The sequence below is a fragment of the Motacilla alba genome, chromosome 10, assembly GCF_015832195.1.
Source record: "Motacilla alba alba isolate MOTALB_02 chromosome 10, Motacilla_alba_V1.0_pri, whole genome shotgun sequence".
Taxonomy (NCBI): domain Eukaryota; kingdom Metazoa; phylum Chordata; class Aves; order Passeriformes; family Motacillidae; genus Motacilla; species Motacilla alba.
The window spans coordinates 13,171,114-13,190,721 of NC_052025.1; the positions used below are offsets into that span (position 1 = coordinate 13,171,114).

Sequence of the window (19,608 nt, forward strand, 5' to 3'; positions counted from 1 at the left end):
AAGCTTGCAGGGCATGACAGCACCAAAGGGCAGCTGGCCTTTGGCTGCCTCCAAATTTGCCTCCAAAGTAGGGAGGGTAATTCAGCATGAGGGTTAAATCAGAGGATGGTCAAGATTTCAGAAATGCTTTTTTTTTTTTCTTAATTATGCCTTAGGCTGATGGCAAGGCAGGCTGAGTCACAGGCTGGTAAAGCCTTCACAAGGTTCGTCCCAACACACCTGTGTCTCACATGGACCATCACAGGGCTTAGAGCAAGGCAGTGAGACAGGGGGGCTGGAGGGGCAACAGGCTGGGGCTCAAGTGAACAATTTGGGAGCCATGGAGTGCCCCATATAAGCTCTGCACAAACTCACGTACATCCCAAAGGGATGTGGTTACGTGGGCCAGGTTATGTGGCCATGAGCAAAGCTCTGCTCTGTCCTTCCTCCAGGTCTGCTCTCCCAGGAGCAAAGACAGCACTGCTCCGTCACTTTTGGAATGCCACCATCTACTGACAGCGGGATGCAGAGCTTTCACCTTTCCCACAGCTTTGCCTCCCTCCTGCTATCCCGGGGGAGGTGGAGATGGCAGAGAGGAGACAGACTTGCACCAGCTGTGCTGCTCCTGCACACCTCTGCGTGCCCTGGGGGGGTCAGGCCCTGCTGACATTGCACAGCTCAGCTGAGCTGCACCCTGAGCTGGCACAGAGGGTGCTGCTGGCCCTGTTTTACACCCTGCTGCATCAGGAACACACCTGGGACAAACTGGAACAAGCAGGATTTAAAGGTCTACCACGGGGCCACGTTTCCTCTCCTGTCCAGAGCACGAGCTCACGGCAGAGCCCAGGTTAATGTATCTGTTGAAGGATGGTTGTGTTTGGGCCACTGTGAGGACAAAGATTTTTAGACACGTCTGACACGTTTCAGAGCATTTCTGAGCTGTTCCTGGCTTCCTCTGCCAGGCAGGGAGGAGTTAAGATGGGAAGTGCAAGATGTGTCTGGTAATGGCACTGATGTGTGCGTCAGGTGTGTCTGCGTCACCCGCTGCCTTGGCCGCTTCCCAAGGCTGGGGCTGAGCTCTCCTTACCTTCCACTGCCTGCTGGGAAAAGCCTGGGATGGACTAGCCTGGCTGACAGGGTCAGGGACTCCATTCCAGTGCTGGCTCTTGTACTCCCTGTGCTGCACCAGGCTCCCCAAAGTCCCCAGGGAGCTGGCAGCCCTCCAGCCTGCTCTGCCACCTCCCTCTCACAGCCCAGGCACTGGGACTGTGCACAGGGGATGCCCCCGATGGCTCCTGTTAAGGCACATTGTGAAAAAATATCAATTTTCTATAAGCATGGCTGCTCAGTTCCCAAGTGAATCGGGTAATTCCCTGTGTCCAGCCCCAAACCCTTTCCTGGTGCTCACACACCCTGCTGGAGCACATTTCTGCAGCCACAGATCATCTACAGCTCACCTACAGGCAGAGTCACTGCACCTGAGCAGTACCCTGTCCCCACACTCCTCCTGCCTTCACAGGGGTGTCCCCAGAACAAAGGGGACAAGCCTGTACCCCAAGGAACTACCTACTCCAGCCTCTCAAAGCACCTCTTCCAGTTGCAGGTGGGTTTGAAGCCCTAGAGCATGCCATGGTGCTTGGGCACTTCTTTGCCAACCTCATCCCTGCCCCCTCACTCCTGGAGAACTGCCAGATCAAATCATGCAGAATATACACAATTGGTTTAGCCAGAACAGTTTTTAATTCAGAATTGGACAATCATGTGAATAATTTAAAATGAAGTGCATTCTGTGCTCTTGTCCAGGCTGGACATTGATTAGACCCAGACTTTCCTCTTGAACTTCACTGTGCAGTTGGAGCCCTGTAAATCTATGGGGCCTGATGGGATCCACCCAAGAATCCTCAAAGAGCTGCTGATGTCATTACAGAGCTGCTCAACTATTTTTCAGCAGTCTTAGGAATCCAGAGAGGTCCCAGCTAATGGAAAGCTGGCAAATGTTGCCCCAGTTTTGAAGGGCAAGAAGGACACTGGAAACTACAGCCTGTCAGTCTCACTTCACTGACAGGTAAAATGATGGGAAGAATTTTTCTGGGAGGTATTGAAAACCACCTGGAGCACAGTGCAGTCATTGTCACAGCCAGCATGGCTCCATCAGGACAAAGTCCTGCTCGTTGAACCTGATTTCCTTCTACAGCAGGGTTCCCACCTAGCTGATCAAGGGACACCAGGTGATGAAATCTTTTCGGATTTAAGCAAAGCTTTTGATACTGTATCACAGCATCCTTCTGGAGAAAATATTCAGCACACAGAGCGGAGCACTGAACAGGCTCCCCAGGGAAGTGATCACAGTACCAAGCACATCTGAGTTCAAGGAGTGTTTGGACAAAGCTCTCAGGCACATGATGGGATTCTTTGGATGTCCTGTGCAGGGCCAGGTGTTGGACTCAATGATCCTGATGGGTCCCTTCCAACTCAGCATATTCTATGATTCTGTCAAAGAAAGTAAGGAGCAAACTGGCTGTTTAATGGCCCAGATGGTTTTCAACCTTTGGACATCAGCAAAACTTCAGTCCCTGCACAGGAAAACTTGCCCCTTGCTGTCTGGGAGGAGGACAACCCCTCAGAGAGTATGGAGGGTATTGGTAGCCCCCATTACATGCCCACAGAGGCTCCTCCAGGCTGACACAGGACCCTACTCATCCCCAAGTGACAGATGAACACGGCACACTCTCGGCCCTGATTTCTGTGTGACAGCTCAAGGCTGCAGACAGCATTTTTGGGAGACTGCTTGTGTCCAGGTGTCACCGTGTCTCCATCCCTGAGCAGAGCACTGCTGGGCACAAGCCCCAGGGGGCGAGGTCAGCAGGCACCTCCACCTTTAACAGCTGAAGGCACCAGGATGGCCCAAAACACACAGAGGAGACATGTCCCCCATCACAGGCTGCTTGCCATCAGCTCTGTGGGCCAGTACTGATCCTCCAGGTACTGGCTGCTGTCTGCAGCAGGGTCTGTGATGGGGCTGGGGGGCCGGGGGGGCAGCCTGTGGGCCAGCTCCTTCTCCCACTGCACCTCCACCAGTCTGTACAGCTCCATGGCTGTCTGGGCGTCCTCCACCGACGAGTGGCCTTTGCAGCCCACCTGAGAAAAAGGGGGAAAAGCCTCGTTAGATAAAAGGGGCAACAAAAATCTCATAGGTCATGTCATCTGCTTGTTTGGAAGGACACAAGTGGCGTGGGGTTTGGAGACAGCAAAGGTTTGATGTAGGCACAGATCCTGTCCTCATTTTACTGAGATATTTAATGATCAGCTTGGGAGGTCCCTGGCTCTCCCAGCTTATTTATAGCCAGGAGCACAGGCTGGTTCATCTCCGCCTCACAGAGAACACACTTGGAGGTGGGACGACCAAGCTGACCACAGAGGTCCATAGCTAACCCAAGGTTGTTTCCCATCTCAGGGTTCCTGGTGCTTACCTGGATCTTTTTATGGAGCAGGTACCTGGCCAAGTTCTTGAGGGAAACATTAGCTCTGATGGGCAGCCCTGCCCTCTTCTTCAGCGCAGGGCTCTGGCTGGTGTCTCGAGTCCTGTCTTTCGGGTGGAAGTACTTCAGGGCTTGGAAGTCATTGTGGATGGCGTGTCCTACCACAATCTTGTCTTTCAAGATCTTCAGGATCTGGAAGAGTCACAAAGGGTTAGACTGACACTGCAGCGAAAGAAATACCAAGCATAAAATAAGCCATTTTGTATTAAATTCAGCTCCTTGGCTTCTAGTTTTAAGGTTCCCAGAAGGAACAACAAGCAAGAAAACCAACCCACTGCACGGCTTGAGGCTCCCATTCCTGTCCTGTGCCTCAGAATAGGCCACCAAGAATCCCAATTTGTGTCTGACATATAACAGAGAGGCTTTTTGACTTTTTTAAAAATTTCTTTTCCTCTGACCTCAGCCTGGGCAGCCTTGAAGGGAATTGCATTCTTCATGTGCTGCTTGGTGATGCCGCTCCAGCGCGTCCGGTAGTCCACGATGGGGAGCTCGGGCCGCACGTACTTGTCATAGATGACATCCCCCTCGTAGTTCACCACGGAGCACCGTGCCAGCTCGCTCAGCTTACCCTGAGGGCCTGTGCCCACCATCTCACAGTCGATGGCCACGTACTTGCCCGGGCGCAGGACCAGGGAGGACGTCCGCACCCTCTTGGAGCCGCCGTTCCCCTGGGACAGCAGCACGGAGTGGTGCCTGGCTATGCTGTCTGGAGAGGCGGATGGAGACAGGGATGAGGACACGGTCTGCTTGGGCTTGGGGACCTTGTCACAGCGCGGTGCCGCGGTGTCATTAGCCTCGGTGTGCGCCTCCAGCCCCGCCTCGGGGCTCTGGCTGCCCGGGTGCCTGTGCGGGCTCAGCAGCCCCTTCTGCTCCAGCACGGCCCGGCGCGCCATGAACCGCTGGTGCTTACGGCTCTTCTTCTTGCCGCGACCCTGCGGCGAGCTGGGACCCCTCGGGGCCGGAGCGCAGCCCCCATGGGCGCCCTGCAGGGTGGGTGCGGAGACCTTCGGGGCGGGCAGCAGCGCGGCCATCTGTCCTTTGCCTGGTGGCATTCCTGCTGGAGGGCGCACAGGGGGCCATGAGTGCCATGCGGACCCCATGCTCCCCTGTCAGAAAAGGACGCGCAGACCCAGGACAGCCCACCCCGCCCACGGGCTGGCACGGAGAGGAGCGACGGGGCAAGGGAAGGGGGGGTGGGGACACGGACGCACTGTCGCACCCTTTGACACACCACGCCTCTGCCCCCTCACTACCCGGCCCCACAGCGCCCCATTCCCGGCCCCAGGGCCCTGCGCACCCCCTCGCCGCTCCGCAGCCCCCTGCCCACCGCGCTACCCCCCGTGTCCCCCCACTGCGTACTCCCCGGGGCCCTGTCTGCCCATTACCCGGGTCCTCTCCGCCTCACTCCATGCCCCAGCTCCCCGCCCGCCCCGTTACCCATCCGCAGGCCCCTGTGCCCCCTCGGTGTCCCCTGCACCCCCTGTGTCCCGGTGTCCCGTGTCCCCGCCGCTGACCGCTCCCGCCGCCGCTCACACGTGTCCGGCCCGGAAGCCGCCGCGCGCACATGCCCGGGCAAGTCCCGCCGTGGCCACGCCCCCTGCCTCTCCATTGGCTGAGCCGCGCTTATAATTTGCATACGGGGCGGGGCCGCCGCGGTTTTTGGGGATTTTTTTGGGGGGATTTTTGGGGATTTTTTGGGGGAAGCTCCCGACCCGGGCTGGGTGATGCTCAGGGCTTCCAGCCTGTTTCCCCCTCTGCCCCTGGCGGGAGGGACCCTCCGTGGTGCTGGATTGGTGGGACGCACGCTGCAGCTCCACGCCCTGGCAGGGATGCGCTGCGCTCTCTCTGTGTGTCCCCAGAGCTGTGCCCGTCCCTTGGTCCCGCAGCGGGGCTGCAGCACGGCAGCTTGGGGTTCGCATCCTCCAGGCTCTCCCAGGATGCTCCCCGGAGTTGTGGGGGGGCAGCTCCGGCTGGGGCACGGTTGGCGGGGGGGTTTCAGACCGGCCTCTCGTTGCTTCACTCTCCAAGCTCACAAAAGCAATGTCCGAGGTGGTCAGAAAAGGAGAAGCGCCGCAGGCAGCCCCAGCCACCGGCTTGTCCCCGTGCAGTCAGCGTCGCTGCAGAGGCCGTGTGCCCTAGGGCAGACTGTGACTTGTTGTGGTGGGATGAGCCATACAACAACAAAATCACTAGTCTTCCACAGGGAACCAGGCACCGTGTCCATCCTCATCCCTCTGGGCCTTGCTGGAAGTGTTCCCTCTCCCTGCTACCGATGGGGCTCACAGGGATGCAAGATGAGTGTTTTCACACTCCATTCTTCTCCCTTTCCACCACCCATTAGCTTCTCTAGCCTGGTAAGAAAGGAAAGGTTTATATTGCCTTGTGACTTATTTTTTTCATATTTATATTCTGTTTTTCTTTTGGTCAGTAAACCTCTTCCTTAAATCAGTTGCTTCATGTTTTGTATTTCTTGCTTCCATCCCTGCTGTTCAGCTAATTAATCTCCCTTTAATGAGACTCATTCAAGTGTCTCACAATATCTTGCTAGGGAGTCCTGTCAGGTCTCTGTGTAGAAATTTATACTCTTTTCTGGTGTTTTTGGTGAAATTGTGCATTACAGCTCTTGGAAATGGTTCATTTCATATTCCTGGGCCTCTTCACCCTGTTTTTCTCCCTGTGAATGAGGTGAGAGCTCACTATCACCACACAAGTGGGAGCAAACTCAAGCCCTGCTGTGAGGGACGTGGGCTTGCATTTCTCCTCCAGCTCTGGGTGGATAAGGAGGTGGTGTCACTGCCTGCTCTTCTCCCTCACACCCTGCATTATATGATGAAAGACTCAAGTGCCTGGCTGAGAGCTTCTCCCTGGACACACTGATGTTCCATTCGTGGGTCTGATCACTCTTGGCTTGTCCACAACAAACCCATCCATATTCCTTCTGTTCTTCCCAGGATGTATAGTTTGCATTCTCTTTGAGAGCGCAAAGTTTTAGTTGTACCCTCATGGCTACAAAGAAACTTCAACAGAAGAAATTATGGCATGTGGGGAGGAAGGGAAAAGCTTTCATCTGTTTTCCAAAGTGACCAGGCTTGGGAAACCAGATAGTCCAGGATGCAAGGGAATAGTGCAATCATTTTTTTCTCCCTACCCCATATACAAAGATGGAAGTGAAAAAAAGTCAAAATATCTTTGAAAGGTGAGTCAAAATAACTTTGAAGTGTGCTGTGGCCTCCTGTGATCCCACTGAGCCCCGGATCCTCAGCAGGGGGTTCTCCCACAGTAGGTTATTTCTCCCTTTGGTAAAAGCCTTGTGTTGAATAGGGGTGCTACTCACCTCCCCAAGGTCCTGGAGCCATGCAGGAGGTGGAGGGCTGGGCACCAGATGGTAGAAATCACATTTCAGCTGTGGCAGATGAGCTGAGGCGAAGGCAGAGCGCGCCAGAGCCCGGGAGAGGTTTCTGCGGTGTTTGCACAATTTGAAATAATAACGAAATCTGTAAAACTCTGGGTAGAGCACGACTAGAATAACAGGCTAAATTTGTCAGATGAATAATTTACTAGAAGTGATTGGCCGTGCTCCAAGTGAGATGAGCACCAGGCTGGTTCCAGGCTGAGCAGCCTGGGTGTCTCTGTCCTCAGCTGGGAGCTGGTCCCTCTCCTGCTGCCTGGTCACTGCTCTGCCATTAAAGCTGGTCTCTAGACAGGATGCCTTTCCCCAGGTCATCACTGCCCAAGGCTGCAGGGATTCCTGCAGAGCTCCTGCTGCCCTCCAGAAGGTGTTTGCTCTTTATTTTCAAGGCGCTGCTTTGCAGAGTGGAGGTGGTGGAAGAGGGTGTCTGTCACTGGCTCCAGGCTCATGGACTCACCCATCCTCTGCCTCTCTCCCTCCTCCAGCCACTTCTCTGTCCTCAGCCATGGTGCAGAGCGGATGGAAGAACAGACACATCTTGACATTTGGGGTGGGAAGGGAGATGAAATCCCAGTGCTGAGAGGAGATGGTGACTGCAGCCTCAGCAAGCAATTAACATGATCATGTTTATGAATGCGAATCAGTAATTCCAGGTAAAATCCCCAAGAGCAGTGCTGCAGGCGAACAAAGCCTCCTGCCCACCCAGGAGCCTGCCAGCAGGCCCTGCCAGTGCCAGCACACTCCTGCTGTGACTCTAAACTGCTTCATTTCCTCGTGCCAGCCTCAACACGCATCGTTTTGTCTCCTATTACCTCGGTGCCAGAGCTTCTCTTTGCAGCGTTGGTTGCACCATGTCCTCCTGGACCTCTCTGTTCCCTCCCTGGCAAGGGGGGTGATTGGTGGCAATGGGATAGGTTAACTCAGAGAAGGCAGCAAGGACCCAGCTTTGCCTCCAGGGCTGATGGGGGATCACTTCATCATCCTGGGCTCTGCAGGCTGCCTGGTGCCTCCCCATCACCCACCTGTGCTTGGGGAACCTCCCCAGGGCTCCCTGAGCTGCTCCCATCACTCTGAGTAGGTTTGTGGCAGGGCTGGTTTGTGCCCATCAAACAGAAGCTGGGAAGCTCAGAAATAGGTTGGGGTAGTGACCAGTTGCTGGACATGATTTCCTTTAGAGGAAGAAAGTCTCCTCATTATGGAGCACCTGGAAATACCAGAACCATCCTTTAGTGCAAGGGACCAGCTGGGGCAGCCAGTGCTGGTCTGAGCCAGTGTGGCTGAGGTGTCACCTGCCAGCAGTCTGAGGCCACCAGCACAAGGACGTCAGAACAGAAGGGCACCATGTCACTCCCTGGCCTTTGCTGTGGTGGGACTCGGAGCACTGCAGCCCTCTCGGTCCATAGCAGAGGCCCAGCACAGGGATTCCTGCAGGAATCCTCCATTCCCTGCAGGGATTCCTCCATTGCCATGCTGAGACCCCCATCCTGAGCCCACCTGTGCAGAGCCTCCAGGAGACTGTGTCCATCCTGGCTACGGACAGGGATGGACTGTGTGTGAGAGCACCTGCTCAGACATGAAAACTGTGCCTTCCATTCAGTGCTGGAAAGCTGTGCTTGGAAAGCAGAAAACCTTTCCCTCAGAGCACCAAGAACCTCCCTGTTCCTCTGACACTCCTCCAACACTCCGTGAGAATTGCCTGTCTCCCTCCAGCACAGACAGATCTCCTCTTCAGACGTGTCCTGGAGGGTGTCAGTGCTCCGGGGATGCTGCTGGGGATGAGGAGGGATGGATGCTCCCAGAGCAGGAGGTGAGGGAGGATGATGCTGCTATCCATCTCCCCCCTCGCTCCCCATTTTCTGGCTCACCCCCAGGAGAGCAGTGAGCAATTATGGTCCACGCGGAAGCTTCATTATTGCCCTGTCGTGGCCTCGTTTGATGAGATGCTTTATTGCCAAACTTATTAAAAGTGAAACGTGCGGTTTCTGCGCAGCAATTTCCTGTCTGCAGTGATAAGCCGGGCTCTGCCCGCTGTGTAATAAACAGTTATTTTTATGTACAGCTCTGGCTGGGGTGACAAGGAAGGGAGAGGGCCTGGCTCGTGTTAATTGCAATGGTTAATGGGATCTCTACTGGGAGCTGCGTGTGAGGAGGTGCGTGCCCTTCCCCTGCCACCTTCTGTGACAGAGGTGCTCTCCAGTGGTTTTGTGCTCTGGGTGTTGGCAGTGGGGACTGTGCGGAGTCTCCTCCCCACAGTGCATGGGAACAAGAAGGCTTAGTCCTGAAAGCTCCTCACCTGCCTCCTCTCAGTCCTTCGTCACAGCCTGAGCACATGAGGGACCTGCTGTGCACCCTCCAGGTGTGAGACTCCATCCCCTGCAAGGGGAGCCCCTCAGCTCCACTGATTGCACCCCTGCAGGAGGCTGGGGGGAGCTTCACTTCATCTTCCCCAGATCCTCCCATCTGCCCAAGAGCCTCTGTGTCTGCAGCGGCATTTGCAGGTGTTGCTGGTGGCCAAAGCATCACCATGGAGCATCCACCATGCCACCTCCCACTGTCCCTCCTTGGCAGCAGACGGGTGCTGGAGAGGAGACAGTAAATTCAACAGGCACGCTAATGCCACAGAAAACATGTGTCACTGCTGAGCTTGGAGCCACAAAACTCTGATAAATATCAGCAAAGCTGATAAATATCGTTTCATTTTGTCAGAAACAAAGTGTCCTCATTAGGTGTGCGGTCTGGTTTTTGTTTTAATTACATCTTTTAAATACATTTTGAAATGAAGCAGCTTTTTAAAATGCAAGGTGTCAGAACTGCATTTACAAAAATCCTGATTGCCTTTTTTTTTTTATTTTCCAGACCTGGCCAAAACTATTAGTTCAACTCAAGCTGCAAGTGCATAACTTTCCCCAATAAACAATTTGTCAGAAAAATTCCTTCTGGCTCTGGGAGATCTGTTTGTTATTTGTCAGCAGTCAAAACCCTGTTGGGTATTTCCCATCTGACTTCTCTTCTTAACAGCATCTTTATTGGTCTGGGAATTAACAGCTGAAGATGTGATACTTGCTATTCATTGCAGTCATCCCAAATGCCACTCATCTCATCAGGCCGTGGCTCCACAAAGCAAAAGCCCCTCTCCTTGTCTTCAGTGCACCGTTTTTGGGTAACCACGGGGCTTTTCATCCCAAATTTCCTCCCTTCATCCTCCTGATCCTGCAGTGTGCAATGGTATCCCCAGGCTTGGACTCACATCCCTATCTCCTGCATCCATCCCCATCCCTGCTGCCCATCTCAGCCTCTTGCTGGGCAAACTCCCTCCACTGCCAGCTCAGACCCTCATTAATTTGTATTGCAGCGTGTGTTGCGGGCTGACGTGTAATTAGAGCTCCTGAAGCCTGTCTCATGCTGTAATTGCCATGACAGGGGCCACAGCATATCCGCTTGTTAATTAGTAAACCACAATATCCCGGGGGCTCGTTGAGAGCCGCCTTAATTGTATTTCAGCTGGAACAGAGGGATAATTACCCTTTGCTAGCACTGCCACTTTTAAATTCTTTAAAAAAAAAAAAAAAAGAAAGAAAAGAAAGGAAAACCCAAATCGAGCTCCTCTGCTGCTTCCCCCCTTGGCTGCCCAGGGACCTGTTTCCATCCCCAGGCTGAAGGGGAAGGGCTGTGGAGCTCAGCAATGTGGGAACAGGATGCCAAGAGATTTGCTCAGGGATACACTCAAAATGATGGTGACTGAGCTGCCCCTGCTTCCGAGGGCACTTCTGTGTCCCTGCACATGGGAATCCGCTGGGAACCCCGTTTGTGGACGCAGGCTGGCTTGCTGGGCCTTCTGTTTGATGGGAATCCCATCCTGGACAGTGAGCAATGCCCTGGCATCACCACCAGGCACCTCCACTGGCTTGGAGGAACAGGAGTGAGCCAAGGTCTCCCTCCTAACCTCCCACCAGACAGAGGGGGCTGAATTCCCCTTGGAATGGGAGTGGGAGCTGCTGCAGGGGAGGCTGTGGACCTTGCAGGGCTCAGTGTAACACATGTACGTTGCTGCCAAGGGTGTGCTTGTATTCCACACCCCCAGCACTCTCGGGGTAGCAGCAGGACCTCAGTGTGCTCAGTGCTGGAAGTCTTTCCTCCTACAAAACCCTGCAGCAGTGTGGGATCAGCCAAGCTTTAATGGACCCCAGAGGTGAATCACCTCCCTCCTCGATTCCTTTCTTGTCAAACTTCACCTCACTGGGCAACTGGGAGTCTTCTGGGACCTGGTTAAGGATTTTGTTCCCCAGGAAGGATGTCCCTGCAAGGCAAGCATGTGTCTGTATCTCTTGTAGCAGCCATGGGGGGGCCATGGAGCTCTGGTGAGAGATGGAGGTGCTGAGGTGCAGCATCACCCTTCTGTGGGCACCACAGGCTCCAGAGCACCTCTTTGGAGGAGCTGTTGTCTGGTCAAAGACCTTTGGGGGAGGTTAACCTGGGAAGAGAACCTGACCTGTGACCTCCACCCCTTTTCCTGTGCTCCTCCCTGAACCAACACAAAGAGCTCAGCTACTGTCAGCCCTGCTGATGTTTCCTGCTGTTCAAAAGATTGTATAATGGACAACTGGCCTTTGGTTTGTGAATTGGCATAAATAACAGTCCTGGCTCTCTCCTGGGAAGCTACATGGAGGTCAGCCTTGAAGAAAAGATCAGTACAGCAGCTCCAAGCATTAGCAAAAAGACATAACCCAGGCAAAGAGCCTTGAACGTAATTACAGCCTAAGAGCTGTGATGGGAACTCAATGACCTGAAGCCATCTCCTGGACTTGAGTGCAATCAACAGATTGACACTGCTGGGTCCTGAAGGCTGGTTTTTGGAAGCCAATGCACCAGGGTTGAATGCCAGAGCAGGCAGCGAAGCAGCACAGGTGCCCGTTCCAAAGAGCAGAGCTAGAAAAGGGTCTCAAATGCCATGGAAGAACCAGATGGAGTCAACCACTGGAACACTCTGCATGTAATTGAGGGCACCTTCAAGGGTGAGCACAGGGTGGCTGCCCAGCTCCAGGATGCTCTCCACTGCTGCCATGCAAGTGACTGTCATTAGAGCTGGGGATGGAGTTTATAGTTGAGTAACCACAACAACTTTGCACAAATTAAACAACATACTGTGGGTTAATTAGATTTCTTACCGCTGCCTCCATTAACCTAGCCCTGTCATCTGCTGTCAGAGCCCCTTCAAAATTCATATTCCAGGCATTATCACCGGGAGATATGGATGGCTAACTCTCTCCCTGGGCAACATTACCAGTGTGGACATGGGTGGACACCTCCTTTTCTTGGAAACCCCTTGGTGCAGCAGTTTGGACTATGTAGAGAGGTAGTTATCCTCCAGGAGTGCAGATGCTGGGCTGGATATCCCAGCTGGCCTTTCCCACCTCAGATGATCCTTAAGAAAAATAGGTGTTTTTGCAGCAGTCGGTCTCTTATCCACAGGGTGCCGTGTGAATGCAAATAAACAAATGAGACCCCTTCAACAACATCGGAGAATGTGGCTCCATATTTTTAAGCCAATTTCCTTAGACTGTGTCAGGGCCTGTTTTGTGTTTGCCAGACAATTATGTGGCTAATGAGGACAGGCACGGTTACATCAGGCGGGATTAGGAGGAATAAGGCATCAAATGTTGCAGTGCTTAAGACAACTGCTAACTAATGGGGGCTTGGAGGGCACGTCCTGTGGGCAGGTGGTTCCTCACAGGAATTCTGGTTCTGTTTGGAAGGAGATGGAGCAGGCAGTGGGCAGCAGAAGTGGGCAGGCTGGCCAGAAGGTGAGGAAGCTGCCTGGTCCCTGCATGGTGGCTGTGCCCATGGGAAATGAGAAGGTTGGAATGTTTAGGGAAAGTAGCATCATGCAGCTGACCCTCGTTTGTCCCATGAAGGCAGAGGCAGACATGAGTGTTCCGATGGAGAAGGAGGCACCAGCCAAGACCACCCAGTAAGTGCAGCAAGAGGGGATCAAAAGCAATGGGGAAGCTGAACCTCACCACTGAGATCACCAAGAAATTGGTATTTTAGCTGAAACCTTGCCATCCTGACTCGCTGGCAATCAGCTCAGGCTCTGTGCAGTATTTCTGCAGGGCTGTGGATGTATTCCTGCCCCCTGAAGAGGATAAGGAAGGAAACCAGGGATGATGCCTGGTGCTGCAGTGAGACCCCACTCCCTGAGTGACATGGGGACACATGCACAGCCACCTGTGACTTTCAGGTGTCTCCTCCCAGCCACCTCTCTGCCAGCTCCTCTTCTGCCCGTCTGCCACCACAATCTCCCATCAATCAATGAACCAGATTTTCCCTTGAGTGCTGTCTGGCTGTGCCACTGCTCCCAGCAGGTGCCCTTGGTCATGTTCAGTGAATTCTTACAACTGCAGCACCCTGGGAGAGCAGCCAATGCTGCCCAGAGGGGCTTTGTTTATTCCTCTTTGGACCCTCCTCCTCCTGAACTCTCATCCCACATTTCAGCTGCATCTTCTACAAAAACCTCTCAGCTAAAGTGAACAAGGACAGGGTCACCTGCAGAGGGATGGATGCACAGCCACAACAGTGGCAGAGGTGCCTCCACATGTCCATCTGCAGACCTGAGCAGGAGACTGTCCAGACCCAACAACCTCAGGATGTCAACCACCCTGAAGCACATTTCTGTGCCAACCCTCTGTTGGATCCCACCACAGCAAGGCACAGACCTGAGCACCTCATCCCCAGATTCATCTCCCTCTCTTGTCAGAGCCAGCAGGGAGCTTAATCTCAGAGCCCAGTGGTTCACCAAGTCACCCTGCACTCCAGGGGCCTAGGAGAAGCACACACAGCTCATGGAGACACCCTAAACCCTCTCGATGACTCTGCAGTCCCAGAGTCTCAGCCCATTCCCAAGCTGTTATCCCAAACTGCAGGCCCCAGCACCCCAAGGAACCCTTCCCTGTCCTTGCAGTGGACCCCACCTGTGGGCTGCCACCTGCTTTCCTGGAAGAAGATGGCACATGTGCTGAAGAGCTTCCCTTGAGCACAGCCACTGGATTGCTCTCCGGGTGACTAATTTACACCCTAATTGGAGTGAAAAAGAATGCCAGAAAGCACTGGAATACCGAGAAGTGAAGCTCTCCATCTTGGGTTCCTTCAGGGAAATGGTCTTAATTAAGTGTCTTGCAAACAGAGATAATTCCCAGCTACGTGTTGAAACAGGAGCCAGGGTGGAGGGTGCAGATGAGACTGGCATCTTCTCCCTACTGGGTCTGCTTGGCATTGCAAAGCTGTGGGTTCCTCAGACCTCTGTGTCCCCAGGGCTGAGCCAGCCCTGCCTGGACCTGCAGGACATCCCCATGGCTTTTGTACCTCCACTAGTGTTCCTTAGCCCCAAGAGCACCTTCCCATTTTACCAGCCCATCCTGTACTGACTCCAGGGGAGTCGACACCATCCCTATGATTTCCACCAGGATTTGTATTGATTGTTCAAGCTTTGTGTCACTCATTAATCAACCTTGAGCTTTCCGCTGGGGCTCTTTCTGTGTGGATTTACTCTGGACAAGCAATTCCATCCCCATTCCCCATGGTGGGTGGTCCCAACCCTCCCACACATCTGGCAGCCCTTCAAGCCCTGCCAATGGGAACATGCCAGGAGGGGTTGCACATGCCAAGCAAACTGGAGTGGCCTCGTGTTGCTTTGCTGGGCATGCTGGAGCCCATGGCAACATGCCAGCACCATGGGAGACACCCAGCAAGCCCTGCCACAGGTGGGAAGGGGACTCTGGGGATGCAGGCTGCCACAGGGAGCTGCTGGACCTGGCACTGCTGCCTTCAGAGCACGGCTGGCATTGAGATGCCCCAGCCCCTTCCCCTTCCCCATGGCCTCACTGTGCACAGCTGTTCCCTTAGAAATAGCTGTTGCCATGGTTTTCCCAAAGAAAACACATCTCCCCCCCCTTCCCCACCACCACTCCCCACCGCCTTAACCTTGTGACAGCAGTGATGACGCGGCTCCCTAAGAAAGGCCACTTCACGTAACTATGGTAACAATTAGCTTTCTCTTGGTTTTACCTCGGGGGTGATGCTGGGGAGAAGGGCCCCGAGCTGCTCTCCTGGAGCAGGTGCTTCCCCTGGCCTTGCACCCAGAGCCAGGGCTGGCAAGTGCCCGCTCGCTGCTGCAGCATCCCAGGCAGGTGCGTCACTCGGGCACAGGGGTGTCTGCAGTCTGCCTTTCCCTCAGGTGCTGGGGACAATCCCCCCATGTAGCTGGATGCACCCCGGGACCCTACAGAAGCCCTAAAAAATCTCAGCAAGGCTGTGCTGGCCTCCAGCAGTGGCTGGTGCAGGGAGATGGTGGGGAGCATCTCCCGAGGCACGGGAATGGTGGGAGCATCTGCATCGCCTGGGCTCACTCTAAAAGCGTGGGGAAAAGAAGAGTGGGAGGCAGCCGGTTGTGCTGGAGAAGGATTGGGAGCCTGCTGGGATTTTGGGGCTGGGAGCATGGCAGGGGCATCCACAGCCTGAACGAGAGGTCTGCAGTGGTGCCTCTGCTCCCAGCAGCGGGAGGGTAAACACGGTGCAAAGCCGCTCCTTAGGTACATACGAGTCACAGCTGTCGACTGCAGCGACTAAAATAAGCATTTTCCTGCTTTTTATTCCTCTGAGCCCAGCAGAGCCCACTCAGCACCAGGAGAGGAGCTGGAGTCTATTCTTAGCTCTGCAGGGAAGGGAGCAGGAGTCCCTGCGCTGCTGTCGTGCAGGACTGGGGGCTGCCACATCCCATACCCTCGTGGTCCCCAGGTGCCTGGCCTGACCCCAGTGTGGCATCGAGGCAGGGAGGACTGCACCCCAACAGGGACAAAGTCCAACTTTTTAGCCAAAGAGGAGTAGGGGAGACAGTGGGAGGGAGGGAAGCCCCAGTACCTCCCTCAGCATCACTGCAGGATTTGGCATCCCTGAAGGAGAGGCTGCAATGCAGGTGGCTCTGGAAGGAGTCCCTGCTCTTGCAAAGCTGCTTTTCTGCCTGGGCATGGGGAGAGTGGGGGAACCTCAAGTCACAGCTCCGGCTGCCACCAGGGATGGGAATTTTAAAGGGAGTTGAGGAGTCTGAGCTGAGAGTCACCCATTGGCCTGTGCTGTGCCAGGGTCAAACTTGTTTTGCCCAGCCCTAGCCATGAGATGCTGGCACTGCCCACCCCAACACTTCCCACCCCAATATTTCCCACTGTTTTCTGGCTGCAGATGATGGTGGCCAGGGGGTCAGGGAACCAGTGGCCACCAGCACCACACCATCCCCACATGGCACTGTGGGTCCTGCTTCAAAATGAGGGAAGATTTGGGGTGACCTCCAAACCAGCCTGCAGGAGCAGCAGGCACAGTGCAGGGAGGAAAGGCCCCATACTGGCCACACTGTGACCAGTCCAGCACTCGGCTCTGCTCTCCGTCCAGCTCCACGAGGATCAGGGTAGGATGGGGGGCAGGCAGGGATACAGCTGTGCATGGGGGGCCATGGGGAAGAAGCCCCAGCTCCATAGCAACAGGTACTCTCCACGTAATGGAGTCCTTTCCGCTCGGCCTCCGCAGCCGCCAGCCTTATTCACATGGCCATAAATAATTCAATTTTCTCATTCACACACATGAATGCTGCGGGCCGGGACTCCGGGTGCGCTCAGCCTCCATCTGTCTGGGGGGGAAGGGGGAGGCAGGGCCTGATAATAGACTCCAGCATTTGTTTAACATGGATGAGTGTGGCCAGATGGCCTGGGGACAGGAGGAGGGGATGGAGAAGTGGGAGGTGCTCCTGGCACCCTGAGCCTCCCCTGGATGAGAAGGGGAGGAGAGCAGGGGACTGCTGTGGGGATGAGCTGTAGCACCTCGAAATCAATTCTGGGACCTCCAAACCAGCCTTGAATTTGTGGACTTTTGGGCTGAGAGTGGGTTAGGCAAGCTCAGGCAGACCTTCCTCTCACTGTGCCTTTGTTGCATTTCCAACAGGGAATAAGGAATGGGAGAAGTGCTGTGCTGAGGATTGCCCTGATCCCTGGTGAGACTAGGAGCAGGGACATCAACCCATGACTGAGATCATTTAGCAGGTGATGCTGAAGGAGAAGGGGCAAGGGATGCTGCCAGTCACCATCCTGTCGCACATGGCCAGACAAGGGCCAGCAGTCCCCAAAATAACACCAGAGAATAAATAACAACCCCAGTGATGGAGACACGTGGCCGCTTGCTGGTGCAATTAGCAGGCTCTGGGCCATCCCCTGGCAGAGGGACAGCAGGCCTGGCAGGAGAACACAAGGGAATTAGCAGGGTTAAGAGGCTGTGCTGGAAAAGCCTCGGTGCCAAGGAGCCAGTGTCTGCTGCTTGCACAAGCTGAGCCAGGTTGGGAGGTGAGGGATGTTGGCGACTGCCTGGTGGCAACAGTTCCTCACCTTTCCTCCCTGTGGCTTGGGCAGAGTTCAGCCTGAGGCATGCCAAGGGCTTGATCAAAGCTGGCACCTTCATCCCCTCTCTGTGTTTGACCAGAGGGACACACGCTGTGTTTGTCACCATGGCACACAGCGACATCCTGAGCCTTGGGTGGGCTCAGACCCTGATGGGAAAACACAGACCAGCGAGAAACCTCAAAGGTGGAATTGTCACTTCATCCTAACTCTCCCTCCCGTGCCCAAAGGGTTGGGCTCCTCATCACCAGAGCAAGGTCCCAGCTTCATTCCCCACCCAGAGAAATCCCTGCTGGAGATCCCATCCTTCTTTAAGACCCTGGCAAACAGACATTTAGCTTCAAGCTCCTGCACCATCTCCAGCTGAAGCTTACAAAGCTGGCAGAGGGAATCTGGGTGATGCCAGGAGGAGGGTCAAGAAAGAAGCCCCGCGCTCGGCAGCGATATCCATCAGCAGCAGCGTTGGAAGAGTTTTCCCTGAGGGAATGGGGGAGGTGGAAGCGCTTGCCGGGGGGGGGGGGGGGGGGGAGCTGGGAGCGTAACCAGCTCATGTGCTGGCATTCCCCGGTTCCGCCACGTATTGGGGTAGGACACGTGTGTGTATGTGTATATTTGGGTGGCCTCGCACACAGGCAAGAGTTCCCTCCTGGTTACATGCTGCTCTCGCAGGATTTGGAAGCAGTGAAAGAACGCTGGCTGCGCGGTGCATCCCTGGAGCCCCGGGCACAGCCGGCAGCCACTCCACAACTCCTCCCGTGCGCCGCGCAACCCCCGCCTGCTCCGTGCGCTCATCTGCACGAACCAGACCCCCCACCCCGCGCCTGTTCAGTTCTGCTTGCACCTTTTAGAGACACTGGAACAACAGGCAGCCCTCGCCGTACCCATCTAATATTGAATTAGCCCCTGCTTTCTGTGCCTGCTGCTCCAGCAGCCCACACAACCTGCAGGAAGGGGGTGACCTGACCTTGGCAGCCAGCCCCCCCGACAGCTCTCTGCTACAAACCCTGCACCCTGCTCTGAGCATCTTCCAGGGAGCTGCCCACAGAGCAGCAGCCTCAGCTTCCCCAGAGCTCTCCAAAGGCAGGGTGCACCCAGTGCTGCCCTGTGCCACACTGGGGTGCTGGGCACACAGCTCCCCAATTCACTGGCTGAGCCCATAGCAGCGGGGGGGGGGGGGGGCAGAAGTGACAGAGCACCACAGGGGGCTGTGGGGGTTCCCCCCAAATCTCCCAGGCCATGTGCCAAGAGGTCCAGGCTGTGTCCCTGCACTTCTGCTGCTGCCAGGTGGGTAAATGCCAAGACCACCCAGGCAGAAATTTCCACCTGTCAGACAATTTGTTTTTTGCTTCTTCCACCCAAAAACCAGGCCCAGCCTGAGCCCTCTGCATCTTTTGAGGGATGGATGGCAGAAACATGCTGCTGCTCATTCTTTCAGCTCCCAGAAGGAGCAGGACGTGGACAGCCCGGCTCCAGCGGGATCCCAAGGGCAGCTGCATCACTGGCTTTGCTCAGGTCCTCAAGGAAGGACCACAGAGTCACTGGAGCAAGGACCACTTCCCCACCTGCCCAGGAAGGCTGCAGAGGCAGCTTGCTGTGGGCTTTGTCCCGGTTGTTTGCTCCCACGACAGCCACCCCTGTGGGACCAGTGGCTCTGTAGCTGCTGGGGGGTCCCTGCTGGCTCCAGGGGATCTGGATCTGCAGGCAGCTGTGGGCTCAGAAAGACCTTCCAGGTCTGCTTGGTGGGAGCTACTGAGGAGTTTGGTGACTTGCAGGGTCACCAGTGGAGTATGTCCGGTGGGAAGGGACACAGCCTTCCTCTCACTGCGAATACACACACCAATCCCTGCATGCACATCTCCATCCTGCTCTTCTCCAAGCCTCTCACAGGTCCCAGACCCTTTCTCTACCTTGTTCACTGCCTGTACATCCAAGTGACACCAAAGAGAGGCACTTACCTGCTGCTTGCCCCATTGGAACTGGAAGGACAGGGCAGAGTTGGTCCTTCTTCCCCCACCAGGTGAGGAGGACAGCTCCTCTCCTTCTCTTGCCTGCTCCCTCAGCATGCACCGTGGCTCCTGGCATCGCCCAGGGCCCCTCAGGGCTTGCCCGTGGTGGGTTTCGGGTGCACGGCGTGGCACCAGCTCTCTGGGTCCCCTTGATGAAGACCACGGCAGGGACAAGGTTTATTCCAGGGAGCTGGCAGAGAAGGCGGGCAGATACCCAGTGGTGGGCATCTCCGCAGGTGGTC

General features: G+C 55.2%; 1 protein-coding gene across 5 annotated transcripts; it reads right to left on the minus strand.

Moving 5' to 3' along the window:
- Positions 1-1,700: 1,700 nt before the first annotated feature.
- On the minus strand, positions 1,701-5,119 carry AEN (apoptosis enhancing nuclease). 5 transcript variants are annotated; one of them, XM_038147467.1, is made up of 4 exons: positions 5,033-5,119; positions 3,917-4,572; positions 3,450-3,650; positions 1,701-3,117 (listed from the first exon to the last, which is right to left on the minus strand). In XM_038147467.1, exons 1-4 carry the CDS (start codon positions 5,082-5,084, stop codon positions 2,914-2,916), a joined length of 1,113 nt encoding a protein of 370 aa, XP_038003395.1. In that variant the 5' UTR covers positions 5,085-5,119; the 3' UTR covers positions 1,701-2,913. The 5 variants fall into 5 exon arrangements, with proteins under 5 accessions (XP_038003395.1, XP_038003394.1, XP_038003398.1 ...); XM_038147466.1 differs by having other exon boundaries at positions 3,917-4,575; positions 5,033-5,112; XM_038147470.1 differs by having other exon boundaries at positions 3,917-4,575; positions 5,052-5,070.
- Between the last annotated feature and the right edge of the window lie 14,489 nt (positions 5,120-19,608).